This window comes from Paracoccidioides lutzii (assembly GCF_000150705.2).
Source record: "Paracoccidioides lutzii Pb01 unplaced genomic scaffold supercont2.5, whole genome shotgun sequence".
Lineage (NCBI taxonomy): Eukaryota > Fungi > Ascomycota > Eurotiomycetes > Onygenales > Ajellomycetaceae > Paracoccidioides > Paracoccidioides lutzii.
In genome coordinates this window covers 705,219-727,413 of record NW_015440951.1, presented here as the reverse complement: position 1 = coordinate 727,413, position 22,195 = coordinate 705,219, and the positions used below count along the sequence as shown (strand labels likewise).

General features: G+C 45.0%; 7 protein-coding genes across 7 annotated transcripts; 3 read left to right on the top strand and 4 right to left on the bottom strand.

The window, feature by feature from the left end:
- Window positions 1-272: 272 nt before the first annotated feature.
- Window positions 273-958, bottom strand: PAAG_02405 (hypothetical protein; the record flags this gene model as incomplete). Its single annotated transcript, XM_002795653.1, has 2 exons — window positions 273-763; window positions 847-958. The coding sequence occupies 2 exons, from the start codon at window positions 956-958 to the stop codon at window positions 273-275; spliced, it is 603 nt and encodes a 200-aa protein (XP_002795699.1).
- A 419-nt stretch (window positions 959-1,377) lies between these two features.
- On the top strand, window positions 1,378-3,717 carry PAAG_02404 (hypothetical protein; the record flags this gene model as incomplete). The annotated part of the gene is made up of 1 exon (XM_002795652.1): window positions 1,378-3,717. The coding sequence occupies one exon, from the start codon at window positions 1,378-1,380 to the stop codon at window positions 3,715-3,717; it is 2,340 nt and encodes a 779-aa protein (XP_002795698.1).
- Window positions 3,718-5,090: 1,373 nt separating this feature from the next.
- On the bottom strand, window positions 5,091-7,562 carry PAAG_02403 (pre-mRNA-splicing factor ATP-dependent RNA helicase PRP43; the record flags this gene model as incomplete). Its single annotated transcript, XM_002795651.1, has 3 exons — window positions 5,091-5,219; window positions 5,324-7,193; window positions 7,255-7,562. The coding sequence occupies 3 exons, from the start codon at window positions 7,560-7,562 to the stop codon at window positions 5,091-5,093; spliced, it is 2,307 nt and encodes a 768-aa protein (XP_002795697.1).
- Window positions 7,563-8,219: 657 nt separating this feature from the next.
- Window positions 8,220-11,075, top strand: PAAG_02402 (arginine N-methyltransferase skb1; the record flags this gene model as incomplete). Its single annotated transcript, XM_015844630.1, has 5 exons — window positions 8,220-8,327; window positions 8,395-9,019; window positions 9,167-10,000; window positions 10,060-10,700; window positions 10,773-11,075. 5 exons carry the CDS (start codon window positions 8,220-8,222, stop codon window positions 11,073-11,075), a joined length of 2,511 nt encoding a protein of 836 aa, XP_015701678.1.
- A 505-nt stretch (window positions 11,076-11,580) lies between these two features.
- Window positions 11,581-15,707, bottom strand: PAAG_02401 (glycerophosphodiester phosphodiesterase GDE1; the record flags this gene model as incomplete). Its single annotated transcript, XM_002795649.2, has 8 exons — window positions 11,581-11,718; window positions 11,783-12,183; window positions 12,285-12,588; window positions 12,674-12,774; window positions 12,917-12,962; window positions 13,028-13,086; window positions 13,191-15,485; window positions 15,572-15,707. 8 exons carry the CDS (start codon window positions 15,705-15,707, stop codon window positions 11,581-11,583), a joined length of 3,480 nt encoding a protein of 1,159 aa, XP_002795695.2.
- A 2,472-nt stretch (window positions 15,708-18,179) lies between these two features.
- Window positions 18,180-18,529, bottom strand: PAAG_11482 (hypothetical protein; the record flags this gene model as incomplete). Its single annotated transcript, XM_015847125.1, has 2 exons — window positions 18,180-18,312; window positions 18,348-18,529. 2 exons carry the CDS (start codon window positions 18,527-18,529, stop codon window positions 18,180-18,182), a joined length of 315 nt encoding a protein of 104 aa, XP_015703257.1.
- Window positions 18,530-18,617: 88 nt separating this feature from the next.
- PAAG_02400 (hypothetical protein) lies at window positions 18,618-19,005 on the top strand (the record flags this gene model as incomplete). The annotated part of the gene is made up of 2 exons (XM_002795648.2): window positions 18,618-18,712; window positions 18,804-19,005. The coding sequence occupies 2 exons, from the start codon at window positions 18,618-18,620 to the stop codon at window positions 19,003-19,005; spliced, it is 297 nt and encodes a 98-aa protein (XP_002795694.2).
- Between the last annotated feature and the right edge of the window lie 3,190 nt (window positions 19,006-22,195).

The window sequence follows — 22,195 nt, the reverse complement described above, 5'->3', positions numbered from 1 at the left end:
CTATTCCAAGTATAACTACCAAAAGTAAGACCAATGGGGGAATATAAAGAAATAAGAAAGAAAAGAAAAGAAACGGTTATATGGGAAAACAAAGAACAAAACCAAACACTCAACGATATCACAAACGTGGTCAGTTGTATTCCTTGAAACATGATATGGTTCGGACATGATGAACAAAAGCAAATCATCAGGCTCTTGGTTAAGGAAATAAACGAAAAGTCAACATATGCAACAGGGTATAATAGAAGATACGCCATCTATCAGGAGGTCATCTATGCAGATGGGCTCTTGAGGAACTTGGCTGGTATATTAGTTTCAACGATGGCCATTTGTTCCATGATGTCGAGCTGAACCTGAGCATTTTCTGCATGGTCATGTTGTCGAAAGTGCTCGATGTCCTCGGGATGCGTAAGGTCCTCCTCTGTCGCACCTTCGCCGTGATACTTTTCGAAATGGTGTATTTCATATTCGTACTCCAAGTCGCCATGATGCCCTGGGCCTGTGTCAAAGTCCGGCAGCTTCTTTCCTTCACGAGACAGGCGCATCCATTCGTCTTGCGATATAACTCCCGTATGATTTGGGTCAAAAATGGTGTATACTTCTTTAAGAATCTCCTGTTTGCGCTGCTCCGAGAGGCTGGCATTCGAATCGTCGTCTAGCCCGTAAGTTCTGCGAACTTCGTCAGTTGTCCATGCCCCTGAGCTGTCGTAGTCATGAAGCATGAAAAAGGAACCAGCATCGAAATCGGAGATATGATGTTCCTCTGGAGTTAATTCCACTGTCAGCATATACTCTAAATTGCTTGAGGCAGGACTTCACAATCAAAGGTAAAAAATGTTTACTTACCTACCATATGCCGGGTAGCCCAGTCTTTGATGTTGCTTAGATTATCTGAACGTGAGCCATGCGCCAGACATAACTGTGACACTGCCAGGAAAGTCAACAAGAGCGCAATCATATTTCTAGTGTAATCTGTACGATCCGCCCAAATGTGTTAGAGGGGGAGGTGTTTGGTTTGTCTGTGTACATACATATAATATCTGGTTGTCCTAAGGCCTCTCTCATCGGCTTATTTGCACTGTTTGCACCCCTCATCCCACCCGAAATCAACCTAATCCCATTTTCTATCCCGACTCCATCGCAAGAAGGTAAATAAATTTCCGTGCATTGCTCACGAACGCTGTCTCCAATGCCTCTCAATTTGCCCTGCTCTGCTTTCTATTTCTGATGCTGCTTATATTGGTGATCTTCAACGACTTAGAAGTCTAGTTGACCCTTCATTCCACTCTGAAGACCTCTTAAATCGATCCACTTCCTCTCCGAAATCTAACCCGTTCTTCTCCCCATCATTCCTCCGCTCTTTATGATGCCAAGATAATGCAAGGTCTTTGGTCTCGAACTGCCCTGTCGACAGGGTCATGCCGGTGTGTCTCTTGTCTACGCAGCGGTTCCAATGCTGTTGCAGGACAAGGACCCACGGCAGCCGGACGGCGCCGGCTCTACATCGGGAATTCCGTTACGCTCCTTTACTCCGCTCTTTTTGCAACAGCCATGATATTTGACGCTGATGCGAAAACTAAACGGCGTACTGAATTGGAAAAGAAAATCGAAGCCGTGAAAGAGGAGGTGAAGGAATTGCGGATTGAAGAAGCGCGGATATTGGATGAAATTGCTGCCCGGAGGAGAGTGAGGCAGCTTGCCCTTCCACTGCAGAGACGAGAATACAGTACGTCTGCCGTCACTTCTCGACAGTCTTCTACGTCCTTTGAGGGGTTCCAGGATGTAAACTCGTTTTCGGCCGGGCCATTTGAAAACTGGGAGCCATCCACGTTTAAGGATCGTCCCGACATGATTACAGACGGTTTTGAAATGGGGTCTGCTAAGAAGAGGGAACCGACTGACGAAGATGAGCGTTTCTATCGACAGTATGATTTGGCAGGGGAAGATATTCTGCGAGAGAGGGCAATTCAGCTCTTAGCAATACGGCAACTCGCCATTAAGTTGCTCCTTCGTCCCAGTATTGCTCATTCCTATGGCGAAGTTGTGGCGGATTATGGAGAACGCTTCGATCATCCAAGATTTAGAACTCAAGATTATCTAGTCGAGTTGCACTTTCTTAAAAAACGGATCACTCGGTTAAGGTTTTGGAGGGACGAATCATACGACGATATAGTTAGAAATATTACAGTTCGGGAGCAAGCGTTGCTCCAGCAGGAACGGCAGGAATTACACAACAACCTCCAGGAGTCGTTTGCGTCCTTTGGTAAAAAAGCTGTATCCCTCCAACGACTTCTTCTGATTGTCTCAGAAAACCTGTTGGCTTCAGACGAACCGATTTTACCGCAGACCGTCGAACTTATGATTACGCAATTTACACGAGCTAAGCAAAATGATCTTGTGAAAATGGTCATTGATTCTTTGTTTCCAAACAGGATCAAGATGACCCCTCCTATCATCGTTTCCGCGATAAACTTTTTTAATAAGACCAAGGATCTCTTCGGTTTTGATGGATTCTTGCGTCTACTCCAAGGAGACAGCTTCCCCGTTAACATACCCGTGTTATGGGAGACTGTCAGGGTTGGAGACGTTCAAGTGACAGTTCCCCCAAAGCCCCGCCATCCGTTTATAATGAATGCTCTCATTTCTGCCTCCCTGAGTTTTAATCAACCCCAGAACGCCGACGCCTACCTCCATATCCTTCGCGAATCTGGCTACAGCGATGGGGCTCAAGTCTTGGGTTCTTACCTGAAATTTTACATGTTATCGTCAAACTGGAGGAAAGGCGGGTACGTCCTACTCCGATCTGTCGCTTTCATTATGTCAACAAAAGCACATTTTGGAAACACGATTCACCGCCTGATTCTCTACATGGTTGCTTTCTGCAATGGCTGCGGGAAGGATGCATTGTCTGCAACCATAGTTAAGGCTGCTGTAGAAGCTGGAATTGATTGGAGACCGAGCTATAACAAGAAAGACATTCAGATTTCGGTTAAGAAGGCTTTGAGTCAATGGACCAGGGCTGCTGAGCATTCCTCAACTGACATTCCAACTAACATGTCTCTGGGAGAAAGATGTTACGAGTTCGCCAAACAAATTGAGCAACCAATTCGGGTGTCAATTAATTATAGTGAAAATGCCCTCCGACGTAATCTTCGGCTAGAGCATGAAAGGGAGGAGAGTAGTTTCGATGTGCGGCATGCAGGTCAAGTTTCTGAAGCACAAAATGGAAAACTATCCACTCATGCCAGCTCCTGTTCCGATCTCCATAAGCTAGGACCCTCCCAGACAAAACAAGCTCCGAAACTAGCTCAAATGGTGCCCGATTCCTCTAATCATTTTCCAGTCTACTATACTAAAGCCGACAAGAAAAATGGTGAAAAAGCCGTCCTGAGATTCTCTCTAAGGAAATCTTCCGAAGAACGGATGGAAGCTTTACCATCCACCGAAGAGATAAGAAGAAATCACTTCCAGGGAAATTTTAGGTCGTTATTCCATTCGTTGGGAGTCTCTCAGAAGACAATTATGGACATAAAACGGGAAATACGTGAATATGAATTTCGGATTCGTGCTTCGGGAGAGCCAACCCATACGGTCAAGAAGGAGTACTTCGGAGAGGCTTGCGGATCATTATTCTATTTGTTAGCGGTCTCTCAGAAAACTATTGGAGACTTGCAGCGGGAAGTGGACGCATATGGACTCCGTATTCGTGCTGCGTAGCGCCAATTGAGGGATGAGCTGAGCTGCTGGAGAAGTGACGATTTGGTCTTCTGATTTGTGAAAAGCTTTGAATTTTTACCACTGCCACATATCCACAAGGATTGATTTTTTTGCAAAGGCATTTATTTATCCACTAGTTTTTATGGATTCGCATGGTACGTGAAATAATGACGTATAGAATTGTGCTTACGAATACAAATCCCGCCCGTTGGAGTTCCATCTTGGAGGTTCTCTTTCCTAACATCCACATGTGCGCACTTCATATAACGAATGTCCTTTGCTAGGGAATGTGGACTAGCGACAGCCGGTTATGTTACAAGAGTTCGAGGTCCTTACCGTGTTATTTCCTTACGAGACGTGGCCCGGGAAAATGAGCAGTTGTGCGAATCTACCACGTTCAAGTGAAGACTCAAACGAAATCGTCCTTCGAACACCCGTGTTCTGTGGCGTCCTGGGAACTGAATTCTTCACGCAAAATTCCTTCCGCCTGGAACTCTTCTTTTGTGCAAGCTGGTCTACTTCTCGGCCCATCACCTCTCTACCAGAGATTCTCTTTCCTGCTAGATTTACAGTCACAACGCTCCAGCAGTTATGTGACTTTCATATATTTTTTTGGTTCATGTTGTTGATGTTACCCTTTACGGCACGGTTTATCGCTCTTAAACCTCAATTCATCTAACAGGGTTTAGTTCTAGGAAGTAAAGGCCGTTCATATCGTATTCACTGTTGAATATTCAAAGGAATCTTTATCTGCTATATAGCTATACGTTATGCATGTATTATAGGTAGATAACTCCGGAGTACATTGAATTTCTATTTCTTCAAAATGAGATCCATTTCCTCCCTTGCCTGGATTGCTCGCCCGAGTGATACATGGACTATCCTTGTAGTCACCTGGAGGATTAACCATCCTTAAAAAATAACAAAACACCCTTTATAGACAAGAAATCGCCCAATGATGCCGGATCACCAACTGTCTGAAGAGGCTACACCTATGAAAAATAATGTGGGGAACTTTACTTAGGGGGCAAAGGGGAAGGATTTCTCAAAGATTTCTTTATCTGCGTCAACTGGTTGTATGGGAAGAAAAAACACAGAAGGCATTCACAAGTTTACATGTCTAGAGAAGGAAAAATAACAGAGAAGAGAACCCCACAGAAAAATGAAAAATTAGAACATGATCAGAAACTTGAAAAAGAAATCGTAACGGACATCAGAAAACCGGCGCTTTATTAAAAGAAGACATTTAACCTTTGTTTTAACCCATTATAATGAAATAAGTAGCCAGGAGATCACCAACTAATATTAACCAAACCTTGCATGTAGGGAGCACAAAAGAAACACTTGGAATGGGGATTTTACACAAAATGTTTTCAGTGCCTCTTCTCCTTGTCAGCACGCATCTTCTCCTTGCGAGAAAGACGTTCCATGGCACGGATAAGCGCGGAGCGGATCTCACCCTTGGGAAAGCTGGATATGTCGTAATAAATCGGTGCAATATCCTAAGTAAAGGACTGGATTAGTATCATCGATAAGAATTACATGGGAGGACACCTGACAGAGGGACATGCCCAGGTTTAAGATAAAGAAAGGCGGGGAAACTTACCAAGAGCCACTCTCCCTTCACCGCAGTGACTGTTCGGACATAGCTCTTTGTTGTAAGCACAAACTCATTATACAGGACCCATTCCGCTTCGTGTCCAAGGACACTGCTGGGATGCAGCAAAACGGGCTCATTGTTGTCCTTGACAGTTCTATATAGATTCTTTCCCTGGCTCTCTTTCTTAGCGACTTGCATAAAAAAGCCTGCAACCAATGCGCGACGAATATTTTCGTAATACTTCTTGTCTTCGAATGGGGTGGATACAAGCTCGATCTCCTCACGTTCCATGATACGCTGCAGCTGCTGGCGGACGTTATCTGCGGACTGTAGGGCTCGAAGGGAAAGGAAATGATCGTGGCACCACTGGCGTGGGTTGGCTTGGGCTTCAGGACTTTTGAAAGCGTGATACGCATTTAAGAGGGTAAGGTGATCGCCATCCGGGTGTGCGAAAAGGTTCTTCATTTCATCAGCACGCTTGCGTTGGGCGGCGGGGCGAACGAAGATTTGTTGGACGGAAAGCAAGGAGGTAATTGAAAGGATCTCGTTGGAACAGTAGAATTCCGGTGAGCTGATTAACATCACTGCAAGGGCAGGGTCCAACGGAAACTCAGATGCAAGACGGCCTAACGGAGTAAGATTCCCATCGTCATCCAAACAAGCCAGATAGTTGAGTTCTTCCAAAGCTCGCATGAGAGTTTCAGGGGCTGGTGGATCCATAAGGTCGAAGTGGACTAGATCCTCGATCCCAAGCTTTTTAAGGTCCAATACTGTGGACGATAGATTGGAGCGGAGAATTTCCGGATATGTTTGTTCAATGAGTTCTTTCTTGAACGCCTCTTCGGTATATAGTCTGAAACATTTCCCAGGGCGCGTACGGCCGGCACGACCAGCACGCTGCTGGGCTGAGGCTTTGGAAATTGGTGATACCAACAACGACTCAACACGGATACGTGGATTGTATACCTTCTGCTTGGAGAATCCAGGGTCCACAACATACACGATACCGTCGATAGTCAGAGAGGTTTCCGCAATGTTGGTAGACACGATGCACTTCCGTCCGGGTCGCCCTCCTTCCCTGCGGGGGGGCGGGGCAGGTTCGAAAATCCGCTGTTGTTGACCGGGAGGTAAACTTCCATAGAGAGGATAAACTTTCATGGGCCCTGCGTCGGCCTCTCGAATCATCTCATCCACCTCAAGAGATATCTTGCGCACAGAGTCTTCGATTTCCTCTTCACCAGTCAAGAAGAGTAAGATATCACCCTCAGGCTCGTTGGCGTGAATCTGCAAAACTGTTCGAATAGCCGCCTCCACATAATCTTGCTCTGGCTCCGGGGTATAAAATATTTCAACAGGATGGGTCCGCCCGGGGACTGCGAGGAGTGGCGCATCACAAAAGTATCGCTGGAACTTCTGGGAATCCAGGGTAGCTGACATGATAATCAATTTAAGATCTGGTCGACGTTGAACCACCTCCTTAAGCAAACCCATGAGCACATCAGTGGCCATTGTTCTCTCATGGGCCTCATCCAAGATAATAGTGCTGTAGCGTTTCAGGTCATGATCATGCATTGCTTCACGCAATAACATTCCATCCGTCATATATTTCAGCATCGTCTTTTGACTAGTCATGTCCTCAAATCGAATACTGTAACCGACTTCCTCCCCAAGCTTAACGTCCATCTCAGCTGCAACGCGCTCTGCAACCGACATAGCTGCAACTCGTCTGGGCTGAGTACATGCCACCAGTTTACCGCGCTGATGCGGAAGGTCGTCGAAAAGAACGAACTGAGGGATCTGAGTAGTCTTTCCCGAACCGGTCTCACCGACGAAAACGAGGATTTGCGACTGCTGGTACAGTTGTAAGAACTCATCTCTACAACAGATATCGCGATTAGCCCGTCTACATGCCACACACAAGGAACCGAACAACATACCTCTGAGAATGAACGGGCAGATCCCTTCGCTGTTTCAAGATCGAAAAATAGCGGTTTGAAAGTGGTTTTCCATTGAAGGGGTTTACTGCAGCATCCTCCGCTTCTCTGGCCATGGCAGCCGTTGTCTTGTGTCGCTCAAACTCGTCCAGGATGGAACCTTCAGCGGAATACCCGTTTGAAGGCTTCTTCTCATCCTCATACCAGTGGGCTAAGTACTTGTTCTGACGAGGGTCCATGTCTGCAGTTTCGGTCTTCTGCCTCTTTTTCGCACGGGAAGAGCTGTCACCGTCGAGTCGCTGATCACCCATGGTCACCAGGAGAGGAGAGGAGAGCTCAGTAATTTCAACAGATGTCTATAGGATTTGCCCCAAATGCGTTGTGAAATTAGCTCAGGTTGCCTGGGTGAAGCTGCGAAAACGCAACATCAAGAAAAAGTAAGCAAAAGGCGACCACAAGGGGAAGGTTAGCCGAGGGCGGTGTCGCCTACACTTCCTCTGGTTGAGATGTCAGAGCAACACAAATTAACTAAGCAAAGGCTTTAAGTTAACTTAGTTCAGTTAACCAACTCTTAACTACAAATTTGTTTGCAACTTCACAACAGTCCTCTGTGGATGTGGATGGATGGTTGCCCACCTCCACCTCTTTAATTCCACTCCTCTTTGTTAGGAGCTGAGATGTCCAGTGAGCTAATATGGATGTTTGGATTTCCTCATAGCTTTTCTTTTCCAAGCCCTGTAATTACCGCCCCTCTTCAATACACGCTACCGCTGCCCCGCTTGGTTGAGAGAGCAACATGCAAGCCGCTTAATGCCTCAATTTCGGGACCTTTTTTTTTTTTTTTTTTTTTTTAATATATATATCTCCCGCTCGCCATACTCCGTGCTAGCTGGCTATTTCATGTGCTTTGCAGTCTTCCTTGTTAATTCCCCTGACAGCGGCCTATTGCCATATAAGTTGCTGCAACAATGGAGGGAGATGAAGATTGGGCCCCGACTTTTTGTATCGGCCAACATGAAACTCGGCGCACTGTACCGGTTTCTCCTCAACTGGTCCAGCTAGCGCAGGAGGGGGATGTAAGTATTCCAGCAGAAATATGTGTTGATACGTCTGCAGCAAGTTCGCTAATGACCTCCATATCAGTATGATATGCTCACCACGCCTATTACAACGCCTCTCTTTCATTCTCGAGTTCTCACACTGCTTTCTACTCATCTTTCCGACTCAAAACCACCGGTTTATGATGCTACCATAACCCTAGGGACGTCACATAATACCCACCCTGTGACGGTCCCTCCCCTTTCACCTGATGATACCTTTTTGACACCAAATGAATGTACAAGCCAGTTGGTTGGAATAACGAGTCCATGGATAGATCTATGTTCACCGGATCCTCTAATAGCAGATATATCCCGCCAGGTATTGGATCTAGAGGTTGCCTACGCTGCATTCTGCGGTGTCAGCTTCATAATCGTCCCAGGCCCCCGGCTTTGTCATGGAAACTTGCATGGAGAAGGCCTAATATATTTTGGTCGTGCAATTCAGGATATTTTGAATGTTGGACTATATATCCAGGTCCACATCTGGTTTAATATGATAGATACTTCAGAGCTGGAAACTAATGATGTTGGCGACCTCGCGCCGTTCGCTAGAGCGGAATACCTTACACCGGCAATTGGGCCATCTCTAAAGGTGGATTTATTCGGTACTTGGGAAGCTTGGGATGTCATCAGGAAGCTGTGTAAATACCAGTCAAGACTTTTTGTAGGTAAGAATAAAATCATTTGGATGACATTGCTCGTACCCTTCTTCTACCCCATTCTCAGCAGCTTTATGCCTTCCTGCTGGCATGAAATTGGAGACACTGCTTTCTCTCAGTGACCCTTACTGATTTGGATTATCCTGGATTATCCAGCGTTATCGTTACCAAAACAATTGCCACCCATGTCTGTACAGTTACGATGGCAATCTGAACCCGTTCATATCCTTACAATCGCTGGCTCATCGTTCATCAAGAATCAGAAAGGGTACCCCGTGTTATCAAAGGCTCACCAAGCCCTGATTGCTCGCATGATGCGACTTCGTAATCCTCCTTGGATCATTCTCTGCGACGTTGGCCCGATTGCTGGGTATGAGGTCAGCCAATCGGGATCTGAAACGGACCCTACTCCGAAGATCAGTCCTGAAAGTGATTCAAATAGTGCCGCTCCCACGCCTGCTGAAACGCACCGCCAGTTCAAGTCTGGCTCAAATAAAAAGAACTTTGACCCAACTCCGCACCTGTCCTACATCAGGAACCTTCAACAGAAGCAACCCGGTCGAACTCCCATGGAACGATTTGGGGTGGGATATCAAGACTATCTGCAGGCCCCATTACAACCACTGACTGTTAACCTTGAGAGTATAACATATGAAGTGTTTGAGAAGGATCCCATTAAATATGAGTGGTATGAGCGCGCGATTGCCAAAGCCTTGAAGGATTGGGCAGCACAGGGGAAACCAACTTGCCATCCCGAAGGACATGTGGTGTTGGCCGTAGTTGGTGCTGGTCGAGGTCCATTGGTAACCCGAGCAATCCGTGCAAGCGTGGAAGCCGGCGTTGTTATTGAAGTTTGGGCCGTTGAGAAAAACCCCAACGCTTACGTGTTGTTACAGAGGCACAACGCCAGTCTATGGGGTGGCTGTGTGAACTTGGTAAAATCTGATATGCGCAGTTGGAAAGGTCCTCACCGTTTAGCCCCTGAGTCTGGTAAGCACGCGCCAAACCGCTGAAGCTGACAATGAGATGCTAAAAGAGCATTCCTACAGGCTCGGGAGAAGAACAGAAAATTATTCATACGCCAATTGATATATTAGTATCTGAGCTGCTGGGCTCATTCGGAGACAACGAGCTGTCCCCCGAGTGTTTGGACGGCGTTACCCACCTTCTCAACCCAGTTCACGGGATTTCGATCCCAGCATCATACTCCGCGCACCTATCACCAATTTCATCCCCGCGTCTCCATGCAGATATTGCGGCTCAATCGATAACGAACCCAGCCGCACCAGAGACGCCGTATGTTGTAATGTTACATGCATTTGATTTCCTCTCCACAATCCAGCCGTCAACACCCGCACCCATCGCAACAGCGGGTAGACAGAGTGACAAAAGCCCGTCCCCTCCCGCCAACGACCCATCAACCCCGATAATTCAGTCCGCATGGTCCTTCTCACACCCCAATCACAACATCCCCCCACACTCATCGACGTCATCCACAATTTTAAACTCCCACAACGTTCGACGAACCAGATTGGCATTCCCATGTCAAAAACGTGGCACATGTCACGGGCTAGCTGGCTACTTCGAAACGGTGCTGTATGATGATGTCGAGCTATCGACGAATCCCGTCACGATGGATGAGAAGAGTCCTGGCATGATCAGTTGGTTTCCAATATATTTTCCGCTTAAGGTTTGTTTCAGTCATTCCCACTCCTTCCTTTCACGGGGAATAAATATTGTTGAAATTAACCAACATCGACAGACCCCCCTCATCGTTCCCCCCAACTCAGAAATCATCGTGACGATGTACCGCCAAACTGACAACCGCAAGGTCTGGTACGAATGGATCGTCGAGGTGTTTGCATGGGATACATCATTAGCAACGACTGCTGCTGATATCACTAACGTCGCATTGTCGCCACCATCTAAATCTTCCTCATTATTGGAGGCGAAGGATAACGAGAATCGGAGGGATTCAGTAGCCGCTCCTGTGAGCCCAATGAAGAGAGTACGGGTGGCGATGAGTGAGCTGCATTCAAGTATCAAGGACGGATGCCTAATGTGATGATGCTGTTGATATGATGTTGCTGTAGGAAACTTGATGGTTTTGTCTGATCTGTTCTCAAGTCTAACTATTCAGACCGTGCTGAAAAGGGAGATTAAGCCTCCGTCTCTCTACCACCTAATACCTTCGTGTCTTCTATTTGCTCGTCTGTTTGTCTGTCTGTGGGTGTCTAATTAATGTCCCTCTCTTCATCCTATGTTCTCCTTCTACCCAGAAAACCCCTCCTCCCTCTCTCCCAAAATCCTTCCCTTCCCTCTCCATCGACAACGAAATATACAGGTATGCTACAGCCAGCGATACATAAATACGAGATAATCTAATGACAAACTAAAGCAAAAGCTGAGATGCTTTCAACCAATGAAATGAGTCAAAGAGAATTAAGAATTTAATCTACTTTATCTCTTCAGCAACCAATACAATTACTTCCCGAGAAACTTCTAGACTCAAGTGAAGTTGTGGGTTCGTGTTGGCGTCACGGATACTCTCCCCTTTCCCATTTACGTTATCATACAACGTTAGCACTCAGTAGTCCCATATCCTTCGAGCCTCCATTCAATCCCTGATTCTCGCCCTCTGTAAGCCCCTTCCGAATGGCAAGAACGCTATCGACAATAACAGCATCAATGCCTTCTTTAACTTGCATCTATACATTCAGGAACTGTCAGCATACTCGAAAACCAACAGAAAAGCAAAGAATCCATGCCTACCTTAACGTTCCCAGGCTCATTATTTGCAATACCATACGAAACACACACAAGCCCAGATTCCTTAACAACCCTGACAAGTCTAGGAGCAATAACCAACGGCTCCGCCGCCGTCACCACGCCCAACAAATTCCACCGCGACGCAAACCGTATAGCCTCCTGCAGACTGCTAGCACGCACGTCGCCAACATTTGTCATTCCCGAATCCGTCAGGAACATAACGGGGATCGAGGGTTGTTTGAACGAGAGCAAGAGGCAGATGTCCGGGTTGAAGGAGGAGAATATCATGTTACGACCCTGGCCGAGGTCGTAGACGGAGGTGAGCACCGTGTCGACGAAGGAGTTTAATTCAACGGCGTATGTGTCCATTTCTTCCTCTTCGGATTCGTGGAGCATAGGGTATTCTGGAAATTTTTTTAACAAAATCGGGTAAGGTTGGATCACTGATAAAGAGATATATAGATTCGATCCGTTTGTCAAGTGGGGAAAGTTGGTTTTTACATACTGAGCTCAATATTAAACCCAACAGATTTGGGTAACTTCCTAAATAATTCCTCTAGCGTTGCGAAGGGGGCTTGGATGTGACTGCCACGCGTATTGCCCTTGAAACCCTTCTTCTTGAAGTCACGCGTATGCTTCATCTTCTCGCTCATGTGTATTGACGACGCGAACTGCTCTCCAACAGACATGGATCGTTGACGCCTTGCGGCTGACGTTCTCAGATCTGCCAAAACGGGATCTACGGGTATGGATGAATTGGATGAAGTGGCAGATTCGCGCGGTCCGCGAGCCTCGCTGAGGTGTAGGAACTATGGTCATTGTTAGATTCCAAAGAACGGACGGCACAACATCAACAAATCTAAGAAATAAATCAAGGGAGTGGCCAGAACTCACTTGCTCCAGGGTCAGCGTGTGTACTGGTGCATCTATTCCCGTTTCACTAACGAGGAAATCATGGTATATTACGGGAACATGATCCTTCGTCAATTGAACATCTAGCAACAATGGTCAGTTCAAGTGATATTCACCCGCTTATGGTTTGAGATGAAATAGGATATATACCAAACTAAGTCATGAGTGATATGTTAGCTTTCTTCCAAAAATGGAATAGTAGACATTCGTGACATTAGCAACAACTCACCTCAACATAAGATGCGCCCAGATTTGCCGCTGCAATGAAAGACTGTAAATGTCAGATATAACTCGCAGTTCTCAACTGCCAGAAAGGCCCCGTAATATACGACAAACCTGGATCGTATTCTCTCCCAATTGCAATGACTTGCGCCCAGCCATGTTCTTTCCAAGACCTGGATTTATCGTATTAAGTTAGGAATAAAAATCGAACAATAATGAAAATAAACGTGTAATCCTGAAAATAGAGAAAACGGGAAGAAAAGGAAGAGAAATTCACCTCGATGTCCAATAACCATAGGCGAAGCCATACTCTTCCAATACGTCTGCTCCTCCGTAATCGACATGTTCGGATGTTTAAACGGCGTGATAATCAAGAAATTAAACGTTACCGTCCCAATGATATCAAGCGTATTCGCCGCAATAATCGGCACCGTCACATCTCCTTGCAAATTTATTCGTTTCGAGCCAACTGTGGGTTTAATACTGGACAACAACGCGACGCCCCGACCGACAATCTTCTCCTTGGACCCGGAATAGGTGGGTATCAGGTCAAAGATGATCTTCACCTTCGAGGCATCCGCGGCATGGAAGACGATAGGTTCCGTCGCGATGCTATCTTGGATAGGTAGGTCAATTATCTCAGGCTCACCGTGCGCATCACTAGCGGAAACGACGATGGATAGGGCAGTGTCTAGCTGTGTTAGATGCGCGTTGGCCATGGGAATGCGATCGAGATCGACTGCGGGCACTGTTTTTCTCATATCCATCGTCCCCAGACTGACCAGCACCATGCTCTCGTCTGTTAGATAACGATGGCCAAAGGTCTTGATGGGTTCCGCGGCACGATCGTTGGACTTGCGCTCAGCCAGAGACGCCTGCGTGGGCGGGGACAGGGACCAGGCTTGCGGAGTCGGGCTGTCAGAATCGCTCATGACCTCAATTGGCGGGGTGGTCTCTGCCAGTCGACGGGCAATAGCGATATGGCCCCTAAGAGCAGCATGTTCCTTCGCCGTCCAACCGGAAGAGTCGAGGCGTTCCAGGTCCGCACCTGCTTCGATGAGTAAGTCAACTACACCCAAACTGCCATCAACGCAGGCAATGAACAATGGCGTCCAAGAGTAGGTATTTTCCGCTAATTCTGTGTTGGCCTTCTGATCGTTTGATCCATTCAGCAGCGCCTTGGCGCACGCATCATGGCCGAACCGTGCAGCAACATGAAGGGCAGTTTCACCCTGCTCGTCCTGGTAATTGATATCGACACCAGCATCGACCAGGAGCTGCACAATGTCAACAAAATTTGCCTTGGTGGCAAGAGCTAGCACAGCACTCGACTTGGACATGTGCTTTCGGATGGCAGCTTGTTGGTCGTTTCCTCCTCTCCAATTCTCAGCATTCAAGAGCGCTCGGGTGGTCAGGGCATGACCTCCAATGACACTTAGATGCAGCGGCGCCCAGCCCTCATCATCCTGCCAGTTGGGCCCGTCAATCCCCTCGGAGACATCAAACATGTTCCACGCCTGCAGATGCTCAATAATAACCTCACATACCACTCTGAACCCATACTGAGCTCCATAATGTAGTGGAGTCCGGCCAGAGATGTCTTTGGCAAGTAGCGCACTTCGCTGTTTCGGGAGTAGATTGTCTAGGAGATGCTGCAATATCGAAACTGCATCGTCTGCCTTACTTAACAGGGAGGTCTGCTCTGACTCCTTCACCACAACACGTGTGGGTTGGAGGGTTGGGGCAGCAGCAGGAGTGATGTAATTGGAAGCCTCCACAGGGAAGTCAAGAACTTGCGCAGCAGACAATTCAGTATCGCTGGTTGACTGCGAACGCCCAATGGAAATAACGAGACGATGGATACAATTACGTTTGTTGATATCGTCATCCTCGTCAAGCGTGTCGATCTTCCCCAGCAAGGAGACAACGGAATCTCTAGCACGATAGAAAATGGCACGTTGTAATAGGGCTTTGACAACGTTGGCATAAAGAGCTGCATCCAATTCCTCCGCAGCAATCCTCAGCGTGGGCAGGAGCTCCAACAAAATATGAGTATCATCCTTGCGCAGGGCATCATCGACAGCCACAAGCAAACTTGGAGGGAGATTAAGGTTAACTCGAGAGGTTGGTTTCCTCATTGACAAAGAGGAGTGTGTGGAGCTCGCATCGTCAACACTCTTCTCATCTCCCAACACAGATAACCAATCATTGATGCTCTTCAAAGATTCTTGCAAGCGGGAATTGGTAGCAAATGGCGCTGGGTCAACCTTGGTTGGTAAATAGCGCATCTGCGCCTGAGCACCAGGGAGCTTCTTATCCAGCTTCTTCGTAATTTTAATAAAACCCCGACGATTGACCTCTCCATACCACTGCAACTTCCTAAGCTGGCCGCGCAGCTCGAGAAGAGCAGCTAGGAGATCCTCGACATCTTCAGTCCCGGGTCTGTGTGAAGCTATGACGGAATGGCCATAACGGTCTTCCAGCAGCTTCAGACGGCGTGAGAAGTCTGCAAACTTTTTGTTGTAGAAATGGTCGACATCTTCAAGGTTGCGATCAAGTGAATAGAAGAAACCTGCACAATAAAATTAGATCTTTAATGCATACAACAGTACACATATAATATTCATTGGTGAATAAATGTGGGCACCAAAAACCCACCAGCTAAGTCCGGATCATGACCCTCCTTCTTTGCTTCGATTTCCAATTTGATCAGCTTCTTTAAGCTCTTGTATTTGATATATGACGAACCCCACTCAGGCACGACATTCCGGGCAAGATTCCGTCCGAATTTCATGTTGAATAATATGCCCTTTCTTTCGTATATATCTGTAAGGAGCAGCCCGGCTTCCCTGAAATTGAACGTTATATATGCAATGGACGTTGGTTGTTGTTCGGAACTTGTCGAGAATCCTCCCTAAGCAAAATATGTGTCGAAATCGATATTGAAGGGTTAATGACGAGAAAAGAGGGGAGAAATCGTCGATGAACAGTAGTTAATCTAAAGAGAGGGGGAAAGAGCATGAATCTGTAAAAGAAAGTGTAGTTCAGGAAAAGAACATAATGGAACAAACTGAGGAAAAATTAATATAAAGAAAATAAAAAGCAGAAGAGAAAACGACTAAAAGGGAAACAGGTGCAGACCCCATGTTGCTATATATTTTAACATTTTAGTGTTTTTCCCTTTTGCATTTTGGATATCTCCAGGAGCAGTTGGTTTTGGGGGGCTGCTTCTTCGTCCACTTAGAAGGACTCAGGTTCTTTGGTCTTCGGAGTAGAGAGATGGAAGTAGTGGTTGTTTCTCGATTCCTATATAGCCATGCACAATATTCTGTCATTAATTAGAAATTATTCAATATTAACTGGTGGCCGCTGACGAGAGTAGAGGTTGGGTGTGATAAAAGACTTGAAAGGAGCTTCAGATGTCACTGTTGTGCACACATACACACCCTTACGTCAATCTCTCTGTTAGCTTTGAACAGTGGTCGATATAGCCAGTATATGTGGCGCAAATGCTTACCGATATGTATCAATTGTAAGAGTGATGGTCTCAATAGGAGACGAGAAGAAAGAAAAGAGATTTTAAATCAACCTCCTCCCCCAAGAGTTGAAGACTTGGTCAACGGTCAAGGTAGAGCTTTCTTGTGTGGGTCGGTAAGCAGCGATTGTGAGCCGTGAATGGCTGGGACAGTTGTGGGATGGCGTCAGAGTGGTCAAAATTTAACGTTAGCTGGTGCCACCAGTGTGAGTTCCGGCGATGAAAGCTCCGCAGGAAGCAGGATATGTCAACAGAACCTCGAGAGGAGAACAGATGATAATGAGAATAATTTCAAGGGATGTGTGATGTTTAAGAAGAAGACATATGGAGACTTGGCGAAAATGAAGATGAAATTGAGCTGCGGTTAAGAATAGAAACTCAGATGTAACTTTAAACCTTGTTACTCAGCATTATCAGATGATAGTTAACTAGTTAATATGTACGATGACTCACCCCGCTGCGCATGACATAACTAGTGAATTTAAATAAATGAGCTTTTCTACAAATTATATCCTGTAGATATACAATTTGATAATCTAATGAAAAAAATTAAACACTTCAATTAAAACATTATTGAATGAGTTTAATTATTATAAATATATTATTCTATACAAAATTTATATTTAATTCACTACTAGAATTAAGTAATAATTAAATATAATTTATATAATATATTATATTATATTATATATAGTTATGATTTTATTGCTATTAATAACATAATTAAAAATGAATTAAAAGTAAAAAAAATTAGAAAGTATAATAAAAATATTATTATTATATTAAAGATTTTTTAACTAAGATTTATACTTAAATATATTAATATAATTATTTAAATAAGTTAATTATTAATAATTTAATTTAATTTAAAATACTGTATTTAAAAATTATATATGTTATTGCATTTACTGTAGTTATATGATTTAAACTTTACTGGTGAAGATAAAGGAATTAAATAATAAACTTCTGATTTACATTCGGAGCGTTTCTTTTCAATGGTCTTTGTGTCGTTGTTACGACGCTCTGTCGCAGGCCCCTCCGCCCACAGCCCTCACCCTTAAACTCCACGCACCAACTTGTCCACGTGATCATCCCGCTCCACGATATTTCTCTCCCAAGGGCCACTTGATACAATATTTCTGTCACCCCTTTCACCCGTGCTAACATGCTAGTAACCATGGCTCAACAAAGAAGAATATTCACTCTGAACATTCAACGTCCAATCTCTCTTTGCCCCAAATACGGTCTCTCCTCCCGTCCCTCCTTGTTCCCATCATCATGGTCTTATCTTCTCAACCTCATCTCATCAATCACTGTCAGCAGGAGCACGGAGACGGCCGCAAACCATGGCACAGGAAAGGCCCCGCCAGTCGGCTCCCAGGGCCAATGATGATATCGCCGATGAATCATTTGCCGCTGATACTTGCAGTGCACCTGACTGCAAGTACAAGACTTGAGTTGACTGACCCAAACCAACCCTACCCCCCTGCCCTTCCCTCGGGGCTGGACATAGGGGCAAAGAACATGAGTGACATGAGTGACATGAACACTGTGATTTCAGACCTACACCTGTATCAAAACATGGCATGAAGGAGTCAACTGATTCCACCCGCTACCAGAGCCTCTATGAGTACCTCGTCAAACATTCCGTCTGATTATGATTGTTCGGAAAGACCAAGAAACTCAAGATGCAGGTGAAGGATTATTGGTAGTGATAAGCGCTACCTTCATTCATTTTTGGGGACTGCGTGTCGTGTCTATAGTGACATTTCCCTGGCAAGTGAGACCTACGAGCAGATGCCCAAGATCTTGTGCAATCTGTACATCTTGCCGAAGCCATTCTTGCTCCTCAGCAGTTACAGTGCTGTTGTCGTATGTCCAGGTCTGTCAAAATCCAACAATACCACCCTTTCTCCAGGAGCGACCATTAAATTTCTTGATTTCAGATCATTATGCATGACCAAAGCAGCAGTTGTAGGTTTGACGGCCTGGACAAATTTAGCCTGACGCTCTTTAGAGAAGCAATTGACGCATGTCGGGATTATAATCGATAAATATCGCACTTGGGAGCTCTGTGTCATTTATAAACATATTTAGATGTGGCTGCCAAAGTCCGGGTTCAAGCTTTTTCATGCTTCCATAGAATTGAGGCACATTCCCTTTTCAGATATGCCATGGGCCTGGGAGTCGTTGGTAGGTAGTGGCTTCACGCTCAAGGATGCGCCCGTGTCCGAAATGATCACGGTGCTATTTGGCCGCACTCGGTCAGCTCCCTTAGATGTCATATATCACTAATAGTACCCTCCACTATCATAACACATCCAAATCCCTAAACTGATCCCAAGAAATCCACAGCGTTGTGGTTGCGGTGCAGCTCCTGATGGAAAACCACGTGCAACGGACGAACGTTGTTGATTTTCATCCTGAGGATGAGCGAGATAAATGGTTTATAAGATCTACTACCTTTTTATTGACGGCCAAAAGGTTTCAAAAGGTCTCTCAGTCAGATATCGTTATAGTTGGGTCGTTCTGGCGCTCAGTTCAATGGTTTCATTAAGAGTGCTGTTTAATCTTGACCCTCCATCTCGGGGTTGTACGGCGGATTATTGACAACTAAACGCAGCATCTAGGCAGAACGGTCCCAGACTATCCCAGCGCCAACGTTATCTGTGCGATCTCATTCGCTCCTCGCTTCAGCCATGCTTTGTTGTCTGCTGTGGTTTGGGTTGCTGGCCATACCGGCCATCCCCAAGATTGCATGAGAATGGCATTTATATGCAAGGCGGTGGCTTATAGTCTGATGTTCATTCATAATATCGTATATATAACATTCTGCCCTGAAAGGGTCAGAACTGAGGCTCCTCTCACACTGCTGCCACTGCAGAAGCACTGGCCCGTGATAACTTCCGTCCTGCTTGCTTGGTCTCGCGACTGGCCGCATTGGGATCCGTTAACAGGATGTTGTATCTCCATGGCAGTGCCAACGCCCTAAACCTAAGGCTTCATCACATCAAGAACATCCGAGTCGCCGAAATTGATGATGTCAACCATTTTCGCCAGATAGTCAGGGACCAGAAGATTGAGAATGAGATGTACCACTGAGGGTGCCAGCAGCGGGTTATGGATGTGTTGGAGAGCTTGGTTGAAGACTATCTTCTTACCGACTATGATCATGATGAAGCGCAGCTTGAGCTAGACCCTTTGTTTGGAGTCCAGATTGAGGATAAGTACGAGGCTTACAGGGTTAAAAAAAGGTCAATATCCTTTGTCAAGGTAGTAGAGCAGCTGAAGCTTTTCTTCTATGTTACACAATTATCAACCAAGTAGTCAACAGCATATTTGCATATTTCTCAAAATAATTCCCAATCCCCTTCAAGAGGCAGATAAAAAAGCCAGTCACCAGAACGTAATGGGCAAACTGTGTTAAGAGACTTGACAAACTCCCAGCAATCTGGATATATACCACCGGCCTCCTAGTCAATCAGACCAGTCGCTTAAATCTCTCCTCCATCATCTTAACAGCCAGAATATTGCGGGGATGCAGGTCGCCATGTGTCAGAATAAAGTCTTGATTTTCTCGTAAATGGGCCTGATAAATTTGACATAGTGTTCCATGCCAGGCCGACTATTTCCAGACAGAAGGAATTCATTGAACTGAGTTTCAGTCTCCATGCACAAGGGACTTTTGCACCTCTTTCACATTCTGCAATCAACACACTGGGGCCGGTTCCCACCACCAAGATTGATGTGGTATTGGTACCAATCGGAGTTTCTTCAACATGAAGTCCAATTGATCCCAGACAGAGCCTTTCACAACATCTGTAAAATTTAGCCAGAGTTTATTAGTGAGCAACTGTTGATGTGACAAATGAATGAATAGATTATGCCAAAACCGTCGTGATTGCTTCACAGCACACCATCAGAGAATATCAAACGTATTAAATCATTGTCATCCGACAGTATGACATGTCAAGTAGTTGACTCCCTCAAAAGGCTCCGGAACTGGGTGTTTGCTGTTCCTCTCGGATGACCAAGAATTGCGACAGGAGAAGGCATTGCTTCTACACAAAGCGGCAATAATGATACAAACATCAGCGGCTGTCTTGACCATGGCCAGACCTACAAGAAAGACGGAAAGTGATATAAGTGTCATAAATTCCAGATCAACAAAAATGCGGACAATTCAAGTCTGAGACTATTTGCAAACCAAGACAGCCACCCTGTCCGGGCCCAGGTGGACCTGGAAATTGATGTGATACCTGACAAAGAAGCCGTGGAAAAGCTATTCAATGATATCCAGTCGGGGCTAGAGCGCACCGTAGTATCACACCTAGGGATATGCAAGCCCGCGCCCTTCCAATGTGATTCTGGGTTGTCATACTTTCTCTTATGTTGTTCTGTGAGATGGTACATAAGGAGACGCTTAACTAGATGCCGCGAGATCATGTGATACCTTAGGGGAGAACCTCAAAATCATCAACCAACTTAAACTACATACCAGCTACCAGCTAACTGTTGCTGCTGTGAACATGAGAAACAATCAACTCATCTCATTGTGAAAGTCCGCTCAGCTTGAAGACAATAGGAGAGTGAAACAAGAATCAATAAGAGAGAGCCACTTTATGTAAAACTAAATGAAAAAGAAAATACATTGCTTACAATATTTTTCTCAATATGATACAAAAAGAATTTCTATGATATTTGTAGATATATAGTTTTTTAATTTAAATATATATATATATATATTTAATTAATTTAAATTAAGAAATTTTCAATTGCTTCTTTTTATATAATTATTAAAAATAAATTAAATTTTTAATTATTTAATAATCTATTAAATTACTTTCTAAATATTTAACTTTTAAAATAATATATTAATTTTTTAATTTTTATAATTATTATAAAAGTATTATTTAATTAACTAACTAAAATTTAATATTAATAATAAAATTAAAACTTTATAATTTAGTTTTTATAAGAAAATAGAAAATAAAGATAAATTATGAAATAAAGATAAATATATTTTAATAAAAATTAACTCAAAAATAAATTTTACTTAATTAAATTTTATCTAAAATCTACCTTCTAAAAAGATTTATTAAAATATATAAGTTTAATTCTTCTTCTTTATCTCTATAGAGTTTCTTGCATTTTTACTGCAAATTCAATGATAATTGTGCATTGAGATGAATGGTTGAGTTAGTTAGATCACTGTAGGGTAGTTTTTGAATTGATTTGAGATGTTGGTTGGAAGGAAAGTACATTAGCATTCCGCTAATTCGCTATGCCACGTTGCGCGGCCCACTGGCGCGGCCGCCATCTGCCGTGCCCAACCCGTGCCCAACAATTCGCTCGCGTTTTCCTCCAATAACCAACCCATCCTACAACTTGCAACCCGCGGATTCCACGCACGTGACCAGGGTGCGGGCGGTGAGTGGTTGTGTTTTGTGGGATGGTTGGTCTTCCATTGGTGGGAGGACTGGCCAGCTCACTGATATACGCGTACATCACGTGAGGTGGTGCGGCTACCGGGCGGTCATGCTCAACATGTTTAGGGCACATTAACGTCATTCGCTAACCTACACTTGTTGGGAGGCGGGGTGGGGTGTTGAACCTGCGGGGAGCATTGAAGGTCCCATCAACTTCCCGTCTTTATTTACACCAACTTCAGTCTTTATTTCCACAGAGTATCCAAGGGGTGAAATAATAATAATAATACGGAGGAAACGGATGTACTGTACCAGGGT